Source organism: Sparus aurata, chromosome 23, assembly GCF_900880675.1.
Source record: "Sparus aurata chromosome 23, fSpaAur1.1, whole genome shotgun sequence".
In the NCBI taxonomy this organism is placed as follows: domain Eukaryota; kingdom Metazoa; phylum Chordata; class Actinopteri; order Spariformes; family Sparidae; genus Sparus; species Sparus aurata.
This window is the reverse complement of record NC_044209.1, coordinates 16,842,731-16,870,179: the sequence shown is the minus strand read 5'-3', so window position 1 is coordinate 16,870,179 and position 27,449 is coordinate 16,842,731. Positions and strand designations below refer to the sequence as shown.

The 27,449-nt window shown below is 39.0% G+C and overlaps 1 protein-coding gene and 1 pseudogene across 1 annotated transcript; both read left to right on the top strand.

The window, feature by feature from the left end:
* Positions 1-14: 14 nt before the first annotated feature.
* LOC115575236 (nuclear GTPase SLIP-GC-like) lies at positions 15-10,333 on the top strand (annotated as a pseudogene).
* Positions 10,334-18,007: 7,674 nt separating this feature from the next.
* LOC115575052 (uncharacterized) lies at positions 18,008-26,801 on the top strand. Its single transcript, XM_030406824.1, has 8 exons — positions 18,008-18,076; positions 19,241-19,322; positions 19,549-19,667; positions 19,949-20,030; positions 20,199-20,317; positions 20,794-20,880; positions 21,419-21,487; positions 23,639-26,801. The coding sequence occupies exons 2-8, from the start codon at positions 19,250-19,252 to the stop codon at positions 25,808-25,810; spliced, it is 2,721 nt and encodes a 906-aa protein (XP_030262684.1). The 5' UTR covers positions 18,008-18,076; positions 19,241-19,249; the 3' UTR covers positions 25,811-26,801.
* The last annotated feature ends 648 nt before the right edge of the window (positions 26,802-27,449 follow it).

Sequence of the window (27,449 nt, the reverse complement as noted above, 5' to 3'; positions counted from 1 at the left end):
ATGTGAAAAGCATCATGAGGTCTGTACAACAGAGGCTACCTAACCAAGACAGCAACATCAATAGGTTCCTTAGGTAAGTATTGAGTTTATTAAGATTTCTATATTAAACATTCCTTGTTATATGAGCCTCTACTTTTGGCACATTTCAGTTCCTGCATGCTTTCAGCAACAGAAACCATTAAACAGTCAAAATGTTCAACTCTTTAGGTGTGCTTACAATCATTATCATACCTCTTAAAAGATTAAGCTATTTTCCAGCAAACTTTTACCATAGAGGATCAATGTGAGGCACATCACTCGGTTGGTGGTTCAAATCCTGCCTCTGGCTGCTACAACCTTTACATTTACATTTGGGTGACTTATAATAAGTACATTTGTCACAAGAAAGAAACAACAACATATCATTGTCAAAAAAGTAATAATGAAAAAATTTGATTTTCAAGCCCTTGCCTGAGCATCGTAGCTGCTATTTATCAAGGATAGCTTAAGTACCTAAGTGCTATGATTTAAGTACTAAGGGTAGGAACAGAGAAGTGCAGTTCAGTCTTAGGAAGGTTGAGCTTGAGGTGGTGCGCAGTTGTCCAAGCTGAGATGTGCATTGCAGCTTGGGTGTCAGAGCATTGGGGAAAAGAGAGGTTGGCTGTCGTCTAAATAACAGTGGTAAGAGAATCCATATGATGTGATTACATAGTCTAGTGATCTAGTTTATAGTGAAAACAGATGTGGTCCAAATATTGAGCCTTGAGGAACACCAGTTTCCAGAAAGCAGGGTTTGGTCAAGGAGCCATTCCATATGACCTGAAAGGTGCGATTTTTCAGGTATGATGTAAACTTGGTAAGAGCAGAGTAAGTGATAGAGCTGTGCGATATTACGATATATATCGTAGTGCGATATAAAAACATCTACCGTAGGATATAACCCTCTGTTGTTTATATCATAATTTTAACGTGTAGGCTACTTGATTAACACTGTTGCTACACTAATGTGAGCGTACAATACGGTTGTAATTTTATACGCTGCGTAAAGCACAACTCAACGCCGGAATGACCGTTGGATATCCACATTTTGAGTTCAAAACAAGTTTATTATATGAAGGCGAATGTAACTGCAGCAACGCTAGTGCTTTGTGGTAGCATTTTTACGTCACCCGCAAGGACTCATTTACGGCACTGGTCGCTCGGGGGTAAACAGAGGCAAAGCAGCATGGCAGAGAAGGAGGAGAACACAATGGAAGACGAAAATAACGTTACTAGTAACGTTACATCAGATGCAGATACAGAAGCAGAACCCCAAGGAGATTTGGTACTGAAAAGGGGGAACCAGAATTCCATCGTTTGGCTTTGGTTTGGGTTTAAAAAGTCAGACACCGACCAGACAACGGTAATCTGCAAAACATGCTGCCAACAAGTTTTTACTAGCGACTCGCAGGGATATATATCGTTATCGGGATATAAGATTAGCTATATCAGGATATAAAATTTTGTCCATATCGCACAGCACTAGTAAGTGATGTCAAGTTCAGCCAGAGTGGAGAAGAAGATTTGGTGGATGACTGTGTCAAATGCAGAAGATAGGTCAAGGAGAATGAGGACGAATGAATTGGATCAATTAACAAAAATTTAAACTTAACTCTAACTTTATCTGTTGCAACAGGAATAAAATCAGTGACCTGGAGACAGACAAGAGGGTCCTGGTTGGTGTTTTTGGAAAAACCGGGGCTGGAAAGAGCTCTTTGATAAATGCTGTCATTGGAGAGAAGAACCTTCTGCCTTCAGGAAGCATCAGTGCATGTACCTCAGTCATGATTAAAGTGGAGGCCAACATGAAGAGCCCAAAGTATGAGGCGGACATTGAGTTCATCACAAAAGAGGTAAAATTAGTTGAATGAGTGTAGATCCAAGATTTACTTGAAACTAGTTGGAGAATGATGATATAGCTGAAAAAGATATATAGTGCAGATATTATTGTTGTTCCATGCCTTTCAACTAAGTTAAACACAATCATTTATATTTTAGGAGTGGAGAGACGAGTTGTGGTCCTTGTTAAATTTCCCTGGGGATGATGCAGATCAGGAAAATGATCAGGACGAAGAGGAAGATTATCGTGACATTGATGAAAAGCTGTCAGCAGTGTATGGAGAGGAATGGAGAAACAAATCTGCTGACGACCTCATGGATAACAAATACTTCAAAGAAATTCCAGAATTTCTCCAATCCAGGAGGAAGATTTTGACATGTGAATCAGTAAGTGAGATGAAATATTATGTATACACGGTTTATCTCATTAAAACATGTTGATGTTCTTGGAACATCATAATTAACTAGTGCATTGCCCGTAGGAAGCATGTTTTCCTAAAGAAAAGTGGGAGGTTAAGTAGCTTTTTCATGGATGGCCAAATGAGGCTGTGTTTGAAGGTGGGACGTCAGGGATATAATTGGCTGTTTTTGACTACTTTTGATTATACCATTATATTTCACCTTAAAAACTATTTACCTTGCCTTACTTGGTGTAATTATTTTAGCACAACCTCACATGTGTGACTGTACAGTTATTTTTTCATTTTAAGGTACAATATTAACACTATGGACCTAAAATAACAAAATAACATAAAATCAGAGTAGAAAAAGTTTGTTTTTTTACTGTGAAAACCACAAATATGTTTAATGAACCAATTGCATTAGTTATAATGCAAATATAAATTGTTGTTTACTAAATTGGTGCATAAGTTTTTGAAATTTACAAAGCTATGTGTAACTATTTACATTTAAATGCAGGCAATGCCTCAGGCTCCTCAGCTCATTCCTGCCTGTTCCACATTCAGCCGTCTCCTCCTTGGTTTGCCTCACAACACGACTCCACTACACACTGAACACACCACACCAAATATTACATAACACACTAACTATACACTCCAAACACGCTATATGTCACAAATCTCTCAACTCTCAAAACTCGCTATATCTGTCGCCGTCTCCAACACATCACTGCTGCTGTCAATCATCCACCGATGTCCCTCCCACATCATCCTGTTCCTCAACAACCAAACTTGCTGCTTGAACACTTTAGTGACAAAAGCACATTTTTACTGTTTCTTCTTGCACCAGACATAAAGCAAACGTAACGGCAATGTTAGCGAAAAAGCGTGTTGGACATTATTTACCCTAAATCCAGTTTTGGACGTGCCAGTGCATCCGCTCCGTCAACTCGGTAGGTAGGCCGTGTGGGTCGGTTAGCGGCTAGCAGCTAGCTAAACACGAACATCCACAGATTCCGATCCCACTTTGTTGACCGCGCGTCTCCGGATCTCCTCAGACCCGAACAGACTCGGTCTGGACTTGTTTAATCTCATTACAATCCCCAACAGTCAGTTTAGATGAACTGAACAGAATGGGACCGAACCGCCTGCAAAATCCCGGTCCAGCTCGCGCCGCTGCAGGTATAAATCCACTTGTGACAAAAGCACATTTTTACTGTTTCTTCCTGCACCAGACACAAAGAAAACGTAACGGCAATGTTCGCGAAAAAGCGTGTTGGACATTATTTACCCTAAATCCAGTTTTGGACGTGCCAGTGCGTCCGCTCCGTCGACTCGGGAGGTGGGCCGAACATCCACAGCGCGTCTCCGGATCTCCTCAGACCCAAACAGACTTGGACTTGTTTCATCTCATTAATCCACAACAGTCAGTTTAGATGCACAGAACGGAACCGAACCGCCGGCAAAATCCTGGTCGAGCTCGCACCGTTGCAGGTATAAATCCGCTTGTTTCTTCAGGTATGTCGTGGGCTTGAGCTCTGCAGTGATTGGCTCTGGTGCCCGCGTGGCCACTGTGTGCAGTGATTGGCTCTGGTGCACACGTGACTGTAGTGGCTCCGGTGGACAATGCTCATGGAATTTGAAAAGCATTTATGAAATAATGTATTAACGGTATCATTGCAGTCCAAGCAAATGCTAAATTGCACGCCACTGAACCACACAGCAGCCATGTTGAAAGTCTCAGGTCAGTCTGATCCTGATCCGCAGAGATATTTGACACACACACACACACATACACACACAGACAGACAGACGAGATTCCGTGTATTATAGATAGATGTTGCTCAAGGACCATCATTTAAACTCCAACTACAATTCTGATCAGATCAGATCTTCAGTGACTGATTTTTAATGTCTAAACAAACTACATTAACAAACTCTCTTCATTGTCATGACTGAATAAAGTGATTAACCAAACTGACCTTAAAAGGGCAACACAATTTCATAATGTTTGACTTTGTTTATATTTGGCAGACCACGTCATGTTTCTAGCTCCAAACAGTGATCTGGGGACCTTATTTTCCTCTAAGAACAGCTTGTTTATTCAGTAATGGAAAAAAAAAATTCTGAGTTTGTATTATTACCTCATTAACATCATAGATATCAAAATTCTGAGTTTGAAATCTCCAAAATTACAAATACAGGACTCTCACCCAAGAGACTGGGGTTCAAAACCAGTTTGGAACATATTATTATACTGTTCACTTATTATAACCATAGATGTATGTACATATGGTTAGAATTCAGCAACACAGTTAGCACTTTGGTCTGTAACATTATACTGTGTACCACTACATGTACCAGTACACACAGTAAGGAATTTGTCTGCAAGTATCTGAATGAATCTATAACACAGCTTTCATTATTTGTTTCAGGCTAAAGAGCTGTCTGCAAAATGTGTCAAATACACAAAAAATGACTCAAAAGACGGAGATGGTGAAGAAAGAAAGAGATGGTATTGGCCACTAGTGAAGTGCGTGACTGTCAGGGTGCCTAAGAATCGTCTTCTCCAGCATGTCACAATTGTGGATCTTCCTGGAACTGGTGACCGCAACAAGAGCAGAGATGAAATGTGGAAATCGGTAATTTAAATGCATGGACTGCTGTTTAATAATTAATTAAGTGCATTACTGTGTTATCAGGAAAACTGTTACATCATCAACAATTATTATTATTATTATTATTATTATTATTATTATTATTATTATTATTATTATTATTATTATTATTATTATTATTACAAAACACTGATAAAGTACCTGTTCATAGTAATCTTGAGATTATGCTCCTTCAGGTTGTTGGAAGTTGCTCCATTGTGTGGATTGTGACTGAACTTAATCGAGCAGCAGCAGAGAAAGAAACCTGGGAGATCCTGAAAAGTGCCAGCAGCATCATGGGAAATGGTGGCGAGTGTCAGCAGATTCATTTTATCTGCACCAAGTCGGATCATGTTGAAGATTCAGATGATCAGTAAGTGATTTAACATGCCAAAGTAGATATTTAAATAATGTTTAACATCTGGGTCAGCTGCAGCTCAGAGGGTAGAGTGGGTCGCTTAGTGATCGGAAGGTTGCTGGTTCAAATCCCTGCTCCCACTGGCTGAGCAGAGCTTCATGTCGAAGTGTCCTTGAGCAAGATGTTGAAGGCCTCGAGCAAGATACTGAACCCCAAATTTCTCCTGATGTGCAGTTGGCACCTTGCATGGCAGCCTCTGTCATCAGTGTATGAATGTGTGTGTGAATGGGTAAATGTGGCAAGCGTTGTAAAGCACTTTGAGTGGTCAGTAGATTGGAAAAGCACGATAGAAATGTAAGTCCGCTTACCATTTACATCCAAATTAGACAGTGACACTCAGGAAACCAAGATCTCAGAATGAGTAAGAGTAAAGAATGCAACACATATAATTTCAGTGATCTGACCCAGTTCTGGGGACACAGTTTGGTCCGTTCCTGATGCAGCAGGGAAAACAAAGAGTGTGTAGTATTAGTAGGATAGTATAATTTTGTATCATGAACTTTGAAAGACGTAAGATTCAACAGTAGTTCATTAGTTCTGTTGGATTCTTACTGTAACAAATTGTGCAGTTCAATGTTGAATAATAAGGTGTTACCGCTTAAGATATGAATTATAGAAACAATAGTAACAGGAACAGGTTTACAAAAAGATCATTTTGACAGCAAAGAACACTGTATGCAAAAACGTAATACTGTACAATGTTCCTCTTCATACAAATCTTTTCTTACAGTTCAGCAGCTGGTGTCCGTGCGCTCATATTTAAAAAAAACATGAAAGCCAAGGAAGAAGTGAACAAAGAATTTAAAAAACTAAACAAGGTTAAGGTGAGTTTTGTAGACGGACAGGAAGTCTAACCAAAGATTGTCTACAACTGCAAGCCTGGTTTAAAACCCTTCAATGTTGTTTGTGTTTTCAGAAACATTTTGGTGATGACTGTTTCAAAGTGTTCACAGTGAGCTCCAAAGAGTTTCGAAGGAAAAAACATCTAGAACCAGATGAAACTGGTAGGAGAAGTTTCCATATATGAACACTTTGTGGATAGCGGAACATGTACAGCTAAAATACATACAGTTTATATGGAAATTACTAACTGGATTATGAAAAATAAATTAAGGTGTTAAGCATAAATACATACAACTGCATTTTTTATTTTTACAGAAATACCGAATCTCCAGGAATTTCTGCAAGATCTCAATGACTGTCACTCAGAGACACTAAACTATGTGTCTGGAGCTTATGGGATTCTCTCTCTGATTCAAGGGGCCCGCAGCAGAAACGTGGTAAGATAAATTGATAAAGTATTTTTTTACTTTATTCAAATCTCTTAATTGTCATTAATATTGACAGTAAATATTCAGAGCAACTCAGTAAACAGATTTCTCAGTTGATTTACTTTTAATTCTGATTACAAATTGCGATGGAAGAAATGTTTGACATCAAAATAGTTCATTTCCTGATTTTTTCTTTGAGAATCTGCATAATCACAGTGAGGGTGGTCATACTGCGAGCAACGGAATTTTAGAAATAAATGTGCACATATCAAACACTGTACAAAAATAAACTGCAATCACCGAAGCGTTACGGTTTCATTTCTTTATTTACTTTATGTGTTGTTTCATTTCAGGCTGGCAATATAGCAGATGTGTGCAAAGACCTTGAAGAAAAAATAAGTCATGAACTTGAAAAAGTCAAAAGGCCCATGGAAGAGGCTTACATGACTTTTGACAAATGCCTGAGTGAGGGGGTTGCAAAATCAGAAGGCTCGTGTGACAGAGTGTTAAAGTCCATCTTACAACCTGTATGTACAGTATTTCAAACATTATTAAATAAAACAACTGATTTTGGTCTTTATATAAACATGTTAACTGTCTTTTCATGTTTTCTGTTTTGTTTTAGAGAGGAGTAAAAGGGGGCGCTGCTTACAAGACACTGAAGTGTGTGGTTGAGAACGGTGGCGTCCACAAACCAAAAAGAAAAGGAAAAGAAACCAATAAACCTCAATGTCAAGTTAGCTTCATGCCTGACTGACAGCATTGATGAGGAATTCAAAAAGACCTTCCCGTAAGAAATTAATTAATAAGCATATATGACAATATGTAGAATGTACAGAATTAAAAGATTCTTCAACATACAGTTAATATGATTATATGTCAGAAAAAAACATTACTGTAATCCAAACTTGTTAGTTTCATTAAACGTACAATTTGTTGACATGTTTCAGAAATGAGAGAAAATGTGGAGCATTCAATGGGGTCATCAGTACATTTTCCCTTGACACTGAGGGGCTGATTCAGAAGTACAAAGATGTGGAACTACAACTGATATTTCTCAAGACAGAGGTAAAATATGAGAACAAAACCATCTTATTCATTAGTACAATGTCAAGCTGTTTGTTCAGAGAAATCATTCATCTAACTATCATCTACTCACTGCGTTGTTTTGTAAGTTACACAGAATTGAACACTAAGAAGAAACAATGTACATGGACCAACTCCAGGTCTTAGCCAGTGGCTTGGACATGGGCACTGACTGGAGAATAACCCTGATGAAACCAGTGTACACAGGGAGAACACGCAAACTTGGCATAGAAAGGCTTTACCCCAGTGAGAATCCAACCCAGGACCTTCTTGCTGTGAGGCAACAGTGCTAACAGATAAATAAAACACTGACTGCCAAAGGTCCTGCTATGAAAATAAGATTAGACAGATTAAAAGAACAATTAATAAATATATTTTTTAAAGGATAAGAAGAAAGCGCAGCAGCGCATAGATGATAACTGAAGAGAGACTCTAGCCGTTTTTAGACAGAGCAGCAAGCCGCCAATTTGCAAGTCCTTTTGGGAGCTCTTTCCGCTGTTTTAGACAGAGGCTTGCAAATTGGGGGTCTGTTTTGGTCCGCCGATTTACCGCCTTGGAGGGTACACTTATTTTCACCTCGCCTGCTATCTAAAACCGAGACGTCAATGTGCCGGCCTCTGCGTGAGATCGGCGGAGGTGTTGATGACCTGCACTGTTGTGTACGGAACACCTAAACGGCCAGGCATTTATACATTTTATTTCCTCCGTTTTCCCGAGATAACGAGATAACTTTCTCAAGATCTCGAGATAACGAAACTTTGTTTTCTCGTGATAACGATTAATTTCATTTGTTTTCCCGAGATAACGGGATCATTTTTGTCGAGATCTCGAGATAACGAAACTTTGTTTTCCCAAGATAACGATATAAATAAGGTGTGTGTGTGTGTGAATGAGCCAGTCAGTTAGTGTAACGACTGTAAATGACCTTTAATGTGATTACTGTTAATAAGAACATCTTGTTTTCATTTAGTTAACTGATATTCTTTGAAGCCAGGTTAATGTCATTAAGTATATTAGATACTAAATGCAAGACTTTTATTTTGAAAGCGTCTCGCTGTGAACTGAGAACATCTGTGTTCCTGCGAATCGTGTGTGTCTGCGTGTTTGAAGTGTGCCTGCATGATTTTTTGATGAACGTGATGAAATGATTTACTGTGCACCTGGCTGATAAAGGGTACAAGCTCTTACGCTGTGTCCGAAGGTGTGTTCGAGTGTACAATAATAATAAACACTTTGGACCAACCGACTAACCATCTTCTGAGATTATGCACATTAATGTGAATATTATCTATAATAGCAAGGCATAATACTATGTCAGCCCGTGTCAGGCCATGATTGAAAATATATGTGACGCAGTGATCTATATGCTCCTGCTCCTCTGTCATTGCTACACTGAATGTTGTTTCCTGCGATGATTTAATATACTATACTATCATTTTGGTTTCCTGAGATGTCGAATTGATTATACCGTTATCTCGGAAAAACAAAGTTTCATTATCACGAGATCTCGAGAAAATTAACTTGTTATCACGGGAAAACGGAGGAAATAAAATATATGAATGCATGGCTGTTTAAGGCTTCCGTAGTTGTGCGACCCACAGCCGGGAAGTTTCAAAACCAGGAAACAACTGATCACAGCAGCTAGTCCATCATTTAATCCGTGGACATTAAGATGAGCAACTGGACAGTCGCTGAGATCCAGGAGATCTCTGTAGCTGTTTGGTTGTGTCCGCTTGTTGTTGTAGCGCAAGCTAGGAACAATCACTCTTTCAAATTAAAAGCCCCCCTGCTAAGAACCAAGTTCTAAACTCCAGTGGGGTATGATGTAAAGCTCTTATTTTGAAGGCAAATTCATTGTCACTGTTCACAGCCCAACTTCGAGCTTCACGTCACGTCACATGTTTACGCACAACTCAGAGGCGGCTTGCCGAAAGCCCACAGACACAAGATTTCACCTTAGACACATATTAATGTTGCAAAACAATGAAGGAAAATTTGAAAATTTCCCTCACATTGCATAGCTCTAAAAGTTTCATGACAGCATCTTGCACGCTTTTGACGCTATCGTGCTTACAAAGATCTGTCCACAGACAAAAACTCCTGCCAAAATACTCAGATCACTTCTGTCGTTGTTACCATAACAACAGGTGTCCCAAGGAACACATTTTGCTATGATGACACATACACATTCTACAAGTTGAAAACTTGTAGAAAAAGAACATGTCACCTTGTATTGTCTTTTTCTCTAAGGAAGAAAAAATTAAGACTGTACTCAAAACCATCCGGGAGAAAAAGAAAACAGTCTACAAGAGTCTGACAACAACAATGGAGGAAAACATGCAGGACTGCTATCAACGTAAGATTGAAGATCACAACATATACACCCTGGTAATATAATAATACACATTTACATTATTATCATAGTGCAGCAAATGTAGTTGACATAATTTTTCTGTTTTATTGCAGAAGCAGCAGGATTTAGAGGAAAGGACTCACTGAAAAATATGAGGGACACTATCAAGCAGCATGTATATTCTTTAAAGAACAGCATGTTTGAGCAGGCTAAAGATGTAATGTTGGGCCAGCTGAGAGACCTGAAGGTTTGTCACATTCTATCAAATCCAACAATGATATAGTCAAACATGTTGTGCAGCACATCTTACTTACTTACTTACTTACTTATGGAGTCTAACTTGGATTTTTTGTGTATGTCTGAGACTTGGTTGAATAGCAGCGTTCCTACTGACCTAATTAACATATCAGGATACACATGTTACAGGAAAGACAGGCCCAAGGGTAGGGGAGGGGGTGTTTTAATCTATATTAGGGAACAGTTTAAGGTCTTAGAGCTTGAATTGAATGTGAATTTGGAGAGTTTAGGACTGAATGTAATTCTCTCACCAAACATGAAATTTAGTATAGTTATGCTTTATAATCCTCCATCTCATTATATACATTTCTACAATGAACTGAAAAGTCTTCTGTCTATTGTTGATAACTCTTTTGAATGTATGTTGTTTGGGGACTTTAACATTAACTGGATAGACAAAAGGGGCAAGACAAAACTTAAATCAACCATGGGCAAATTTAAATACAAACAGATGATTGATAGACCTACACGAGTTACTAGAAAGAGTGAAACCCTCATAGACCTGATTTTTACAAATAGGCCAGAGAGAGTAATAAAAACTTACAATCTTATTACTGGCCTCAGAGATCATAACATGACACTGATTTTAAGAAAGCTAACTAAAAAGCGCCTAGTCTATCATACCAAAATGGAAAATCACACTCTAACAAGTGGAATTCCTAAATCTAAAATGGCTGACCTTGAACATGAAGGAAGTCAACTGGGAAAGGACAACCAAAGAACCAGATATAGACCATAGTAGGGCTGGGCGATATGGCCTCAAATCAATATCACGATATATTGAGCAACTCACCTCGATAACGATAAATGAACGATAAGTAACACCCCCCCCCTGCACTTAATGCACTCGACAAAGCCGACAAATGTTATTATCACGGCCCACGCCTTGTTTAAAATTGGTCCACACCTCCTACTTTCCTCCAAACTTGCTCAAAGTTAATTCTACTGTTTTAATTTTTTTTCTTTACATCTTCATGCTCCATGTTGCACTTAAGCTACACAATCAGTGATGCCGGTAACGCATTACTAGTTTTGTCATTTTCCTTAGTAAAAAATATATATTTTTCCTTTCTTCTTGCGTCTCGGGGAGTGACGTCACGTACGCGAGAAGTCACGTTTTCCAGCATGAGGACACTCACGTGTCAGACCACGCAGACACACAAATGCAAACAACAATGGAGGGAGGAGAGAGATGCGCGTTTTCTAGCTGGAAATACAGTAATTATTTTGAGTGAATAAAAAACTAAACACAAATGTTTGATCAATGGACCGGCCGGCCGAAGACAGTGGCCTGTTGCAGCCTTTGTTCGCAGCATCATTACACAAACTGTCCGCAACTCACAGCGAGAGTGGGTTCACTTGATTACTAACCTGGCATAGCTGGTGTTGCATCAGCGGGCGGAGTTTGCCATCAAATTGATGTAAAATAAGCACATCGGTATACGCCGGGGTAGATTAATCAATTGGACCTAACATGTCCCCTGTCCCTAGTGGATGTTATGCCTATGACACCGAATATACCGACATGGCCAAAATGACGTCGGTTATCGTAGTAAATTTCGGTATAGGTAAATTTTCGGTTTATCGCCCAGGCCTAGACCATAGTGCAATTATTTTCGCCTCTATCCTGCATGACATAACTAGCAAGCACACAAAAACCTAGAAGAGTAAACCTAAGAAAATGTCTCTTCCGTGGTTTAATAGTGACATCCTTCAGCTCATCAAAGAGAGAGATCTTGCTCTTAAAAGGTCTAGAACCAATACTGACCACTTTATTTACACTAGTTTAAGGAACAAAGTAGTGTCTGAGCTGAGGAAAGCAAAGATCAGGCATTTTTACAAACTCATTGAAGAGGCTGATGGCAACTGTTCTAAATTGTGGCAACACATAAACAGACTAACCAACACAAGCAAACAAAAGCACCCAAAGATAAACTGCCTTAATGTATGTGATGAACTCACTACCAGTCTGGGATTATTAAAGTAATTCTAGTAATGAGTCAATTGCAAATGGTTTGAATAATTTTTTTATTGAGTCTGTGAAAGAATTAGCAAATCATTTCAAATCTACTGAGCCACCTTGTGATGAATTTGACCATGATTACACAAACTCCTTCTATATAAAAGAAGTAACCCAGGACAAAGTGAAAAAGGTTATTGCAGATATGAGTAACTCTATGGCAAAGGATAACCATAACTTAAATACTACATTTATCAAGAAACATCAGAGTTGTCTGTTGGAGCCAGTCACTTACTTGGTAAACTTATCAATCCTAACAAATAGGTTCCCAGAAAGCTGGAAAACAGCAATAATTACCCCAGTTTATAAATCAGGAGAAAGGGACTTAGCAGGCAACTACAGGCCTATCGCCATCCTCCCAGTAGTCTCAAAAGTTCTAGAGAAAATTGTAGCTGAGCAATTAATGGAGCACTTAGAGTCGAACCAACTGCTTTATCCACAGCAGTTTGGTTTTAGACAAAAATACTCTACAGAATCAGCTAACTGCTATCTGCTGGAGAAGATCAAAACTTCCCTGGATAAAGGAAATGTTGTTGGGGCAGTGTTCTTGGATTTAAAAAAAGGCCTTTGACACTGTTAACCACAGTGTCCTACTCAATAAATTAAAGCAATTCAAAATGTCGCCTGAAGCTCTTAAATGGCTTAAATCATATCTGGAGGGCAGACAGCAGTGTGTTAGGGTCAATGGGGTGAAGTCCAGCATGTTTGCAAACAGCATGGGTGTACCACAAGGATCCGTCCTTGGTCCATTGCTGTTCACTATGTACTTAATGACCTGCCGAATTGCTGCCCAAGTGTCAACTGTCAACTGCCAGATGTATGCTGATGACACCGTCCTCCATGTGGCCACTAAAACACCCAGCCTGGCTGGTGAGCACCTGACGCAGGCATTATTAAACATCTCGGCATGGCTTGAGTTATCCCACCTAACTCTTAATGTAAAAAAAACAGTGTCCATTGGCTTCTCCACGCGTAGCAGGCCTGATCATGAAGTATTTCAGGTCAGGATTAAGGAGGAAATCACTAAAGTAGTGAATGAGGTGAAGTACTTAGGTATCATCCTAGACAAACATTTTAAATTTGACAGTCAGGTTAAGTACATCTGTAACAAGGTCAAACCAAATCTTAACTATTTTTGTTTTATCAGAAGGAACCTGTCACACCAAGCTGCAAAACTATACATGCATGCTATGATTCTTTCTCATTTATCATACTGCATCACATCGTGGTCACAGGCTTCCACAACCACTATGAAACCCTAGTCTCCATATATAAGCAAGCAATAAAAATCATGGACCAAAAACCAATGAAATGGCATTACTGCCGCATCCTAAGGAAACACAACCTTCTCACTTTTTAAAATTTTATTAACCTCAGTATTTTAAGATTGTTTCTTAAATGTTTAAATAATCATGTGTCAACACTGTTTTCTGAAGTGGCCATCAGGCGTCAGAGCTCTCACAGAGCGACCACACGAGCATCCACTTGTGGTGATTGTCTCATCCCACTACGCAAGACTTCTTTAGGCCAGTCTGCTCTCTCTGTAAAGGGGGCCAAACTCTGGAACTCTCTACCCACTGAGTTAAAACTAGAGACCAATAGTAAAGCTTTTAACAAAGGAATCAAACAGTGGTTAAAATCTAATCAACAGTGCACACATGAATAGTTCTTAACTGGTTTACTGCTTGCTCATATTGCCTCTGCTCTGTTGCCTTTTATGTCCCTTATTTGAAACTTGCTTGTATTTCTTTGATTTCTTTTTCCTATCGTTTTGTTGCTGTTTTGTTTTATTCTTTTTTTTTTTCTCCTATCTTTGCCTGTTTTTTTCTTTTTCCATTCTTATTATTTTAATTGCCCTATTTTCTAACTGCTCTATCTTTTCAAAAGCTGCCTATGGACAAGTGTTGTGAATTAGCACTTGTGCTAAAACACTTAAACATTGCATATGGTTTGTCCAATGTAATTGCTATGTCCATTTCAAATAAACATTTAATAATAATAATCTTTATTTTCATCCACAATTCTAGGTCATCTGTTTGTTTTTTTGCCTGGTTTAAACACAAACGTAGACAAACAAATCACATAGGATTCATTTTGATATTGAACACTTGACAGTATGAGTGATAACTAATAAAGTTTCTGATGCTGATATAGGGTTACATCCTGAAGGAACTGAAGGAAACGATGCAGAAATCAATCGAGTTGAATGAATGAGTGGAGATACATGACAAATACAGATGCTTTCATACAGGACTCCAGGGGTCATTGGATGTTTTTATGAGAATGAAAATGATGTGAATCAATTGAACACCTGTGGGAGATGGTACCAGACATCCACCAATCTTTTGATTTTGTATAATGTTCAATAAAGTTCACTTCTGAGTGAAAATGCCACTGGTTGGTTGGCTACGTTGTTAATTTTGTAGTTAAAGCAACAAAAGCTGCTCAAGGTTCTCCCTGACATGAGGGATACGGGGGTTCTGCGGTTGAGAAAATATAGTGCCAAAAGAAAGCGCGGTCTGACGGTGATGTTAAGCAGTGTGAATTTTACCAATACAACATACACTTGACCTGATATAGATTTTTTTAGGTGAGACTTGTTTTAGGTAGTTAATTTCGCTTTTTTGCTGGACCCCGTTCACTGCAGTATAAAGCTGAGCGTCTGGGCTGGAGCGGCTCTCTACTTCTCTAAACTTAGGCTGCGCTGATTGGTGATTACGGTAGGAAACAGATCGATTATAGATATGTACTTTATATGACCCCACTTCAAAAAACCCAAACTATCTCTTTAAGGGATAATTCCTCTTCAGGATGAATAGTTTGCATCCTTTTTGCATGACTTTGTCTGTTTTCAGTGTATGTACGTTGTGAGTTATGTGAACACATGGTAGGAACAATTTTCATAAAGAAATGACTTTACTGGAAAAGATATGACACAATACAACACAGTAACAATAATTCCATCTGAGAGTGGCCAAATGAACCAACAGATTAAGAGCCCAGACAAAATACTTTTCACATTTAGTTTATAAGTTTCACGGCGACAACAAATGAGTAAAGAAATCAGCCCCAACTGATTGGTGTAAAATATTTTGCAGGCATTATCCCCAACATACCTGCTATGTAAAGTTCAGTGATACTGGCAGAGTTTAACCCAAAAACACGACAATGGGACAGTCAACATAGGGAAAGTTCAGTTTACTTAACAAGTTCAGGCAGGGTCAAAACCGGGAGATCAGTCAAACAGACAAACAAAACAGGAAAAGGTACACTGGAGAGCTTGGCGAAAACACACAAGACAATCTGGCAGGGAACAGGTGGAAGTGGACCAGTATAAATATTGAGGATCTAATGAGGGAATGGCCTGCAGGTGAGGAGATGGGCAGGGAAACCCAGGTGAGGGGAATGAGTTGATTGCATGGCTAGAGGGAGTGTCAGGATCTGAAACGACAGGGGAGTTAATAAGACATGTAAACCAAACTAGATGAAAACAAACTAGATGAAAACAAACAAAGAGTTAGTGGAATTCCTGACATGTAATTATTATTCAAATAACTCTTACATCATCACAGAGCGGGTGTGATGTGTGGAGCAACAACATTGCCCAACAGTTATAGTTGGAAAAAAGTTGTTTTTTACGGAGAAAGAATGAAGACAAGAATAAAGGCAAAATAATTACTGTCTTGAAATCAAAAGAGGAAACTGATAAGTTCTCAGTATAGTGTCATTGTCTGAACAACTACATTACCACACGTGTTATTTTATTTCAGGCTGGTTCAAAAGTCAAAAAGAACCATGGAAGGCTGTAAGGCTCTTGAAAAATGCCTCATTGAGGGGGCTGAAAAATCAAAAACAACAAGTGGTAATGCTGTTCATAATAAAAACTTCTCTCATACAGGGCAACAATGTTTAGCTGTTTATCTGACAGATATCAATCTTCTTATCCAAACAGGTTTAGTTGAGACAATTGTTATTCGTTTTGGAACAATGGCAGCTGCAGGTATTTGTTCATGTTTGTTCATGTTAACAAACTGCCACTTACTGCTTACTGATGCAAGAAAATGGAACACACTGACTCATAGATGGGCCATAAATCGGGATGGGCCTCAAGGGGACTTCTTTTTCTGCTTTTTCAGTTTAGATCATTTATAAACCAGAGATAAAGGAAAGTGTGATTGCTAAGAGGAAGAACAATGATATCAGTGACATGATATCAGGCAACCACTTTAACAGTAAAACACTCTTTAAGGGTTAATTCCTGTTCAGGATAAAGTGTCTGCATCCTTTTTACATGGCTTTGTCTCTTTTCAGTGTATGCAAATCATGAGTGAAAAAAGGTTTATCTTTCTGATAATCCATCACTGTTAAGGACTCACAAGTGATGTTGTGAAACACCCTGTGTTTATAAGTGTCATAAGTGGCTCACCTCATATGCCCTGTCGTGGCAACTGAAAATCAGTTACTCGTCTAGTGCAGATGAGAGTTGGTCAAAACACCAAGTTCGACACAAATATTTCTCTTCTAGAAGTTCCTTCATTGCTTGCAAGCAGGAGTCACACATCAGCAGCACATAGATGTTGACTGAGAAGAGAAGAGTCTCCTCAGTCGTTTATAGTTGTAAAGATCCAATACACACAATTGTAGAGGTCACAAGGTTACATCTGGACCACTAAGAATAACACTCCCATTATCTCCACTTCCTCCACAGGTTAACATAAATTTAAAATGCACGTACATCCCATAAATCAATGTTTCATATATTTAACATTATCAGAACACAAATGAGGAGGAGTGACATAGAAAGATTACAGAAATACTCTTCAGGATTAACTCCTTGGAGTCCTTGAACAAGAGTCTGTTGTCTGAAGCTCTGAATCCATAAAAAAACTGTCACATGACATAAACCATGAGAGGCCCATAGCCACAATGTTTTCACTCTTAACACATCTTCTATATACTCGTTAAGTTTCATATGCAAGAATAACATATCAACATAACAAAGGGACAATTTGGAATTTCCCTTACAGCCCTATGGGTTATTTCCTATTCAGCATAAATGTTTTGACTCTATTTGCATGAGTTTGTCCGTCTTGTGTGTGTGAAACAGTGCACTGCTGTAGATACAATGCATCAGGAAGTGACAACGTATGAGTAGACATTATATGAACAATTTCAACACACAAATGGCCTCAGAAAGAAAAGGTCTAGAGTGCTCAAGAATTTCAAACAAAATGTGATGAATGTGCTCTTTGGCCGGGAATACTGAAGTTCAAATCAGCACTTGTTGCAGAATATATTCATATGGAAGCCTTTAGTTGTGTTGCCATTTTTTTTTTGTAAAGCAACCTGTGTTTAAAAAAGAGAAAATATCCTTTGTAAAAAAAAAATAATAATAAAAAAAAACCTTTATTGAGATAATTATGATTATTTTTGAGATGGCTCAATAAAAAGCCTTCACTGAGCCATCTCAAAAAGCACTTTTGAACTATCTAACCACTGTATATTGGTCTCAACATGTTCCAGAATCCATTTGTAACCCCATATGAACCATATCTAACCGGTTTATCCAGGCCTTTGTCTTTTTCTTCTGGTCTTTCTGATGAAGCAGACCTATGTACCATGTGATCTCTGTCACTGCAGGGAGGGGACAGTCATTATAAGAGTCAGAAGTATCCCGAGCATCAGAGGAGCAGAGTTACAGAAGTTCAAAAGTGGGAATGTAAGTACATCTTAATTATCAAATACTATTTTGGTTTATGTCAGCAGGGCTGGTTATGATTATATAACTGTGCGTTTGGTCTCTGAGTTTTATTATTGAAGAGAAGCCCTGCTGTTTGTTGACATACTGCAGGAGTGGCTCTCGTGGGTAAACAGCAGTAAAGGCAGTTGGAGTGATCAGTCCTGTATATGAATGACATCTTCAAATCAACTGATTAGGGACAGTTTGTGAACTAACTCACAATGCATTCAACCTGTTAATCACAACTAAAACAACAAACATGTGATATTCTACATCACTTCTTCCAAAAAATGACTTAAAGATGTAATATGTAGAAATTCTGTTTATTAAAATATCTAAAACTCGACCTTTGTTATATACTTTGTTGAGTTGTGTACTAACATTATCCAAATGTCTCCAACAATGATTAAACCCATGTTTTACTGAAGGTGATGAGGTACTTTCATGTGGTTGCCTCTCACTACAATCGGGATAGGGAAGTCTGTGCCTGATTTACATCAGATAGATTTTCATCAGCAGTGGCGGTTGTTAAATGGTGATTACATCAACAGTGAAGCCAGTTTGACAGCAGAACCATTGTGATCCACCTGTGTGACACCAAACCTGATACATCATTCCACAAAATATACCCCAGAGTTCAACAGCAGGACCATTCGTGTTTTTTGTGTAACTCACGTAGAGTTTGCCTTATTCTTCAGCCCCTTCATCTCTCTGTAATGTTTTCCATGCAGTAAAGTACATTTCCCTGCCAACTCCAGTAGAGGGTCAACATTAAAGTAATGTTATATAAATGCCAAAAATGGTTGTGATCTCTGCAGATAACTGCTGCAGTCAGGTTGATAAACAGGAGTGAAGATAAACTTGCTAATGCCAAAAGTTACAATTTAATCTATGGGCTCTCTTCCTGTTGTTTTGATACAAGTTCTACTCCAAGGGTGTTGAAATTTGACATTGAATGACATTTTTGATAATCGATAGTACCTTGGTAATTCGGTCGGTGCAATCAAAGTATCACAGTTCAATACCTGGCCCTCCTCTGAGGTCACACCTAAAAAAAAAATTAAAGTGGAAGAAGTACGTGATTGTGATTGTTCAAATATATATGTCATAATAACCATTTTCAATTGCTGACCATCTTCACAGTGAATTGACATGGAGACATCTGATTTTGTCCGGGACAAATTAACTGAATGGGGCTTCAGTGAGTTCAAGCAGAGATTTGAAGGTACTGTATTACCATATGTAGATATGTAGGTTCATAGGTGGAGATTCAGCTAGCATAAGTCATTCAGCCACTGACCTCAGCACCTTCATGCATTGACCATTAAAAGTGTATGTTCAGAATGTAACAGTGACCTTCGACTCATCACAGTGTCTGTTTCTTCTTTATGAAAACTGGACCCTATGTGTTAACATCACAATTGGGTTTTTTTTCCCCCATTCCACTTCAGATGAAGGTATTGACAAGGAGACATTTCTAAGTCTCGGAGATTCGGGCAGAATCAATGTCCTGATACCTAAAATTGGACCAAGAGTCAAATTCAGAAAGAGACTCAAAGAATACCTACAGGTAATGTGCTCTGCGAATATACTGCCATAGCCAATTTAAACAAAGTTAACAAATTATATCACTGGATTCCTGGCCATGAAGAAACAGCCATATCGGCTTAATGTGTTCATGTTTCAAAACCACTTTAGTGGAAGAATGTGGAATCAAATCTTAAAAATTACCAGCCCGCTCAAATGTTTTGTATTTTACAACGATGTTATACACACTCTGATAATGATCAATACATAAAATATTGATAATACACTGGAATTGGTTTAAGCATTTGCTTCCTACTTCTACAGTGGAATTCAATGGAGACATGTGATTTTGTCCAGGATAAATTAACTGAATGGGATCTCAGTGAGCTGATTCAGAGATTTGAAGGTAAAATATATCTCACATTTCTGCTTTGGTGAGCACATGCTGTTTATTGACATTAGTTAAGCCTGTTTTTTTTTTTGTTTTTTTTTACTGAATACCACACCAATATCCTTGATAGAGTGAGTTTCATTTTAATGTTTGTTTGTTTGTTTGTTATCCTTTTTCTTTTAGATCAAGGCATTGACAAGGAAACGTTCCTAAGTCTTGAGGAGTCAGGCAACTTGAATGACTTGATTCCAAGAACTGGACCTAGAGTTAAATTCAGAAAGAGACTCAGAGAATATTTACAGGTAACGTGCTTTTGTATTTTATATGTATTTTATAAAAAACAAATACATTTGTAATTCAGAGTACTCAGCAGTCACATTTTAAGTTACAGGTGTGACCTTCCAGAGCAATACTGTGCATGTGCACCTCTCAACAAGAGAAAAAAAAATAAGCGAGATGTCTCACTCCTTAGCTAGGAGTGATGTGTCTAATTTAGGAGCTTATTAAGACTTTTTGTTTTTTTGTTTTAACGTCTTCCAGATGTCGTTAGATGATGTATATCATCGGCTGCTTTTCACTGTTCCCTGTTTTCCGGTACATTTATGTTGTCGAACGCAATACACCAGAAGAAAAAAAAATAACGGAAAGGCAAACGCCTCTGCTGGTGAAAGAAAATGAGCCAATTACCTATTTCAAGCAGGTGTACCTGTGTTTAATAAACCTGCATATACACACTAGTTTTGAAAAAAATATATTTAAGCACATGTCTCCACTATAGGCCCAGACAGAAATGCAAGCTGAACCTCCTGAAATGATGGAAACAGACACTGGCACATATTCAGACCAAGAGGACGACCCTGAAATGGTTAGAAACTGAACACACTTGAATTACAGCATGGTATTTTAAAAGAAGAGTTTGACATTTTGGAATAAACACTTACTGTACTGGCTTTTTTTTCTTTACAGAGGGTTCAACAAGAAGTTAAAATTAGAGGTGCTGCCAGATGAATTTTGTTACCTTCAGATAGAGCCAGCTGCTTCTCTGTTTTCCTCAGTTTGTGCTAGGCAAACTGGAACATAGTAACTGTACAAAGTATATTTGATCAGCGCATGTTAGAAAGAAAGGCAATTCAAAGTGGTTTACAGAATGCATTAAAAACACTGTTTTTAACATGTATTCAAAGCTAGTCAAGTTGAATTCAGTTTAATGTCCTCTGGATGTTTGGAAGACTAGCAACTTAAGTCTTGCCTGTATCGCAAGTGACTTTGTCTAGAGGAAAGGGAATACCTCTCAAAATGTCAAACTTTTCCATAACCTTTAATCGAACAATTATAATAAAGTTGAATCAAAACCAATCTAATACTGCAGGCTGTAGGTTTTAATAAGGTGTTCTTTTATGCAGGATCCAACCATTTTTTCATGGCAGTTTCAGCCCACTTCAACTTCTGACACAGATCGTGACAATGAGATGGTAAGAACTTCAACTGTATAGCCCCATTCAGTACATGAACTGGTCACTGATTTTAATCCCCACTTTAATCCCCCAATTTTAAAACCTGATGTGTTATTTTGAATCCCACTGGACATTTTGTAAGACCCTCCCTGGTCAACTGTGACTGGTTTGCTTTGCTGGTTGCATTCTCTGTGCTTGGCACAAACTGTAAACTCACGATATCACTGGTTGTTCCTGCTTTTCTTGTGGTTCTGTTACGATGGTTTATGAGCTGCAGTTTCCCGGATAGATATATGAACTTCTTGAGCCTTTCTTGAGTAATCTTCTGCACTAGATCTCCACTGTATGAGTGTCTGGGCTTGTTAGGTAGAACAGATTGCTGCTAGACTGCCCCGCCTCTGGTCTGCACCTGGCATGTCCATTCTACCAAGAACCAGAGCCCAGAGTCACTGCAGCTGTAACAGCCATAGTGGTAGGTGTGTTTACCAGGGAAACCGGGACATGGGAGGACAGCTGAGAACAGGCACTTGGTTGTGAGCACTAGGGATGAGCGAGTACAGCATTATCTGTATCTGTATCTGTTAGCCATATGAATTATCTGTATCTGTACTCGGAATGGGCGGGGCCTAACTCGGAAGTGGGCGGGGGTTAACCAGGAGCTGGGCAGGGTTTAATCCGGACGTGGGTCGGGTTGTCTTGAAATGGGCGTGGTTTAAACCAGTATGTTATTTTAAGCATGCAATTGATATGGGTTGATCAGAAATTGTTATATTTATTGCTGATTAGAAAACTATTTACAGGACAGCATCAGAATTGAGCTTCAGATCAATGGTTTTGATCACGATCGCAAACAAACTATTCTATTACTATTCTAGCAAACTAAACAATATCCATCACCAGATGCAATATTGGTCTCAGTGGGGGAAAGTTGGGTGCTACTGCCACTGTTTTCATTGTCACTGATTTGACCCTCACTGTCCTGCAAGGTTAAGCAAACTCTGACTGGTGGTTCAGTGTCAGCTGAAGTATTCTCTGTATCACTCATTATTCTGTATCACTGATCATGAGGGAGGGGGGGAGAGAGACAGAGACAGAGAGAGTGTGTGTGTGTGTGTGTGTGTGTAGCTTAATTTGTAATATTATTTATGCCACTACTACCTTTATTTTTTTATGAAATACAGCAAGAAAGTGTCAGACACTCAGTGCGTGAAGTCAAAAAAACTGGTTAGAGCCAGCTGACGATTAAAAGAAAAAAGAAAAAAAATCTCAGACAGGCAGAGTCACATTCTACCAAGCACCACATCTGAACGAACCCACGTTTACCAGAGCTCTACTGGTTAATAAGTGGGTACAAACCTGAAGCTGAATAAACCCTTAAAGTTAACGGAAAAGACCGCAAACCTGAATGACTGAGGGAGAGACAGAGAGCTGTTCTGTGTGTGAGCAGAGCGGGACACAGAAACACATCTGTATGTGTGTAAGGGAGGGGCGCTGTGATTACTAGCCTATCACAGACACAGTCAGCTACCCAATGAGGATTTTCATTCAATCCGAGCACAGATATTGACTCGTATTACTCATATAATACTCATACTCTGCAAAAGTGTTTTTTCCGTACCGGATACTCTTCAGCCGAGTATCTGGCTCAACTCTAGTGAGCATGGCCCCTTTTATCTCCTGTTCTTGCTGTCTAGCAGACTGTCAGGGCCATGAAAATCTCTGTCACAGGGATCTATAAGGTTTTTGCAAAGGGAGGAAGGCGCCTGTCTGTTTGACTTCAGGGAATATCTCACCTTGTCTCGTTGAAAAACCTATTGGATGTAATTAGCAGTGGTAACACCAGGACCACGAAGCTGTCAAGGTTTTTGTCCTTTACCTCCAACTGGCTTGTGTCTATGGATTTCAGACTTGGGTGGGTCTTTAAAAAGTCATGTAGGATTCATGATGGCACTGACCTGCTCCCTATGCAAATATGACATGCTCATTCTAAGCTTACAAAAACATGATTCTTGGTTTAAGGTGATTATACATTAAAGAAAGCATAATTACTGTGTAAATTATGTTTCATTTCTGCCAAAACAGCCTTTGAAATCCTCCACATTGGACCTTTAAACACACACATTTATTCAAACCCTTGTGTTATGCTTATGAAACTATTTGTCTTCACAGAGTGAGGAGCCAGTGTCCAACAGTAACTTGAGTACAGGCGTACTTGGTGTGATACTCTTCATTCTGCGTCACCGCCTAACTGCGGCTTTCAGTGAATTTATGGCTCTACTGAATTTTCTCAGCCCTAACCTGATGACTTCGTTTAAGCATCTCTCTGATCAGATTCCTGCCTTGTCTGCTGAGTTTTACTGTGATAACTGTCAAAACTACATGGGAAAAAATACTGATGATGCTCGTTGTAGCTGTGACACAATATTCAACAAAAAAAGCAGTCATGAGAGGGGACGCTTCTTTTTGTCTGTATCATTGAAAGACCTTCTGAAAAACGTCCTTAAGAATCATGGCACTGAGTTGTTACCTAAAACGGTCAATCACGAGAATGACATCAAAGATGTGATGGATGGGGCAATGTACCAGAATCTGCTTAGACAAGGAAAACTGGCAGCTGATGATCTTACACTGATGTGGAATTGTGATGAAGTACCAATTTATGAACCAACCAGATGGTCAATTTGGCCCCTTCAGTTTACCATTAATGAACTTCCTTACACACAAAGAATGGAAAACGTGATAGTTGCAGGACTTTGGTTTGGCCCAGAAAAACCTACGATGAACACTTTTCTGAAGCCGTTCATTGATGAATGTCGTGATTTAGCCAAAAATCCATTTCAGTGGACAGATGCCAATGGCGCAGTTCACTCCTCAAAAGTGTTCTCCTTGGTTTGCTCCTCCGACGCCGTGGCAAGGCCGCTCCTTCGGAATTGCAAACAATTCAATGGTGAACATGGATGTGACTGGTGTTTACACCCTGGCAGGGTGGTGGAAAAACACAAGGGATGCATGAGGTCCTTCCCATATGATGAAAACAACCAAGCAGCAAGGTCAAACGAAATGTTTAGGGATGATGCAAAAGAGGCTGAAAACACTGGCAGTCCAAAACATGGAGTAAAAGGATTGTCCTTGCTTTCCGTACTTCCCTTGTTTGACATTGTTTTCGGATTTGTACCCGACTACCTGCACTCAGTTCTCATGGGTGTGTCCAAGCAACTAATGTCCTTGTGGTTGAACCCAGTTAACTCTACTAAACCTTGGTATGTAGGTAATGAAACTTCACAAATGGACTCCCGTCTTCTCTGTCTAAAGCCACCAATAGAAATGACCAGATCTCCACGGTCACTGAAGTGTCGGGAGAACTGGAAAGCATGGGAGTGGCGAGCATTCCTCCTATTTTATGCTATCAGTGTCCTGCCAGGTATCCTAATTCCTACATATCTGGAACATTATTTTGTCTTGTCATTTAGTATTCACATTCTGCTACAAGAATCAGTATCCCGACATGACCTTCAGCTGGCCCATGCTTCCTTGGTGCACTTTGTAAAAGCCCTGACAGAACTGTATGGTGAAGAAAACGTGTCTTTCAACTGCCATCAGTTAATCCATCTAGCTGAAAGTGTACAGAACTGGGGGCCTCTCTGGGCAACATCAACATTTTGTTTTGAGAGAAACAATGGAAATTTAAGGACCCTGCTTAACGGTCTTAAGAATAATCCTCTGCAAATTTACCAGAGGTTACTCGCGTGGCAGTGCTTACCCAGACACCTTAGTTCTTCAGTTTTTAACCGACAATCAGACTTTAGTGAGTTGTTGGCCAAGCTTAGACCAATAAACGATGATGCTGGCTCTGCCAAACCCCTTGGAAAATCCTGCAATGTGGACCTCACAGTATCCATCAAATTTGCGATACAAAAGCTCTTGAGTCGACCAGTTCTTGAAAAGAATGTAGAAGCTTATGACAGCTTCTCTAAGGGTCACACTGTTTACCACTCTACACAATGTAAAGGCCAAACAGACTGCATCATTAAACTCAAGAATGGCTGCTGTGGAGAAATACAGTTGATTTTACTTTATAAAGAGAACTGCAGTTGCACATCCAACTGTCTGTGCAAGGCTGTTCCAATCATTGTGGTCCATCTGTATCACATCAAACCTGATACACTGTTCCACAAAATACATCCCGCCCATCCATCAAAGGCAATCTTTGAAAAAGCAATCTTTGAAAAAGTTGAAAAGACAGATCAACCTAAGGCTTTCTTCTTAGAAGATATCATGTGTAAATGTATGTATGTGGATGGTTGGCTTGTGCCTCTGCCAAACACATATGAGAGATATTAGAGTCACTGCAGGTATAGAGCACTCGCAGTAGCAGGGCTGAAAAGTCTTTGCCCTTTTGACATCTCACTTTTAGGCCATAATATGTAACTACATACAGTAGGTGTGACTTGTGTTATTATTAACTTTTAGTGCACACTTTTAACTTTTAAGTATCATCAACAATCCATTATGGTTCCCTGTTCTTTTATCAATGTTCAAATATCAAGTTTTTCATTTATTTCCTGCCGTCAGCCCATGAGGTGATCTGTCAAATCGGGCAGGTCAGAAACAGAGGACTACTAGCCCCTGGTCATTGTTTTTTATGTGTTATTATGTTAATGGAAATTAAGGTGAAGTATAAAGCACACATTCACTGGAATATTTCATTGATTATTGACATATCAGTTAAAAACTACTTAAAATATTAAAGGTGCTATTTGAATACATTTTTGACAAGCTGGGGATATGACTTAAAAATTCTACTGTTCTTACAAATAGTACCTTTAACTAGTGTAAGTGAAATTCCCCAAATTGTCCCTTTGTTATATTGATATCTTATTCTTGCATATGAAACTTAACGAGTATATAGAAGTAGTGTTAAGAGTGAAAACATTGTGTCTATGGGCCTCTCATGATTTATGTCATGTGACAGTTTATATGGTTGCAGAGTATATGTGATAGGGAAGGCTGAAAACCTAACATAGATAAGACTCTTGTTCAAGGACCCCAATGTAACTCCTCCTTATATGTGTTCTGATAATGGTTGATATATGAAACATAGATTTATGGGATGTACATGCATGTAAAATTTATGTTAACCTGTGGAGGAAGTGGAGATAATGGCAGTGTTATTCTTAGTGGTCCAGATGTAACCTTGTGACCTCTACAATTGTGTGTATTGGATTTTTACAACTACAAACGACTGAGGAGACTCTTCTCTTCTCTGTCAACATCTATGTGCTGCTGATGTGTGACTCTTGCTTGCAAGCAATAAAGGAACTTTTAGAAGAGATTTATCGTGTCAAACTCGGTGTTTTGAGCAACTTTCATCTGCACTAGACAAGTAACTGATTTTCAGTTGCCATGACAGGGCACAAGAGGTGAGCCACTAATAACACTTATAAACACAGGATGGATAGCTCATGGTGTGATCCTTGGTAATGATTACTTACCTATAAACAAAAGTTGTTGTTTTTTTAACACATTGTCAAATGTGTGTAAATGACAGCCCGGTTCCCACAGGTTACAGTTATGCATTTTTCACATCTCGTTATCCACCAATTCTTTTCTGTCATAACTGTTGGGCAATGTCGTTGCTCCACACATCACACCTGCTCCACGATAATGTGGATGTCATTTAAATAATAATAAAAGCTGTGTTGGGGCTGATGTCTCATTTGTTGTCTTGTTATGAATCTAATAAACTAAATGTGAAGAGTATTTTGTTTGAGCTCTTCTCTTAATCTATTGGGCAATGAAAGACCATACAATAAACAGGTTAGGTGTGGTTTATATACGGCTAGAGATGGTGAGTTTACAAACATTTCATTTTCATATGGAATAACTGTGTTATTGTGTTGTATTGTGTTATTATTGTTTTGCAAATCGCACTTCCGGACCTATCAGAAAGCTCAAACAAAAGTCATTTCGTCATGAAAAT

Bases quoted from the DNA above. Each gene is read 5' to 3' on its own strand.
- LOC115575052 (XM_030406824.1), top strand. From the start codon at position 19,250: ATGGAGACATCTGATTTTGTCCGGGACAAATTAACTGAATGGGGCTTC. The intron at 19,323-19,548 runs GTACTGTATTAC...ATTCCACTTCAG, and splicing joins GTTCAAGCAGAGATTTGAAG to ATGAAGGTATTGACAAGGAG. The intron at 19,668-19,948 runs GTAATGTGCTCT...CTACTTCTACAG, and splicing joins GACTCAAAGAATACCTACAG to TGGAATTCAATGGAGACATG.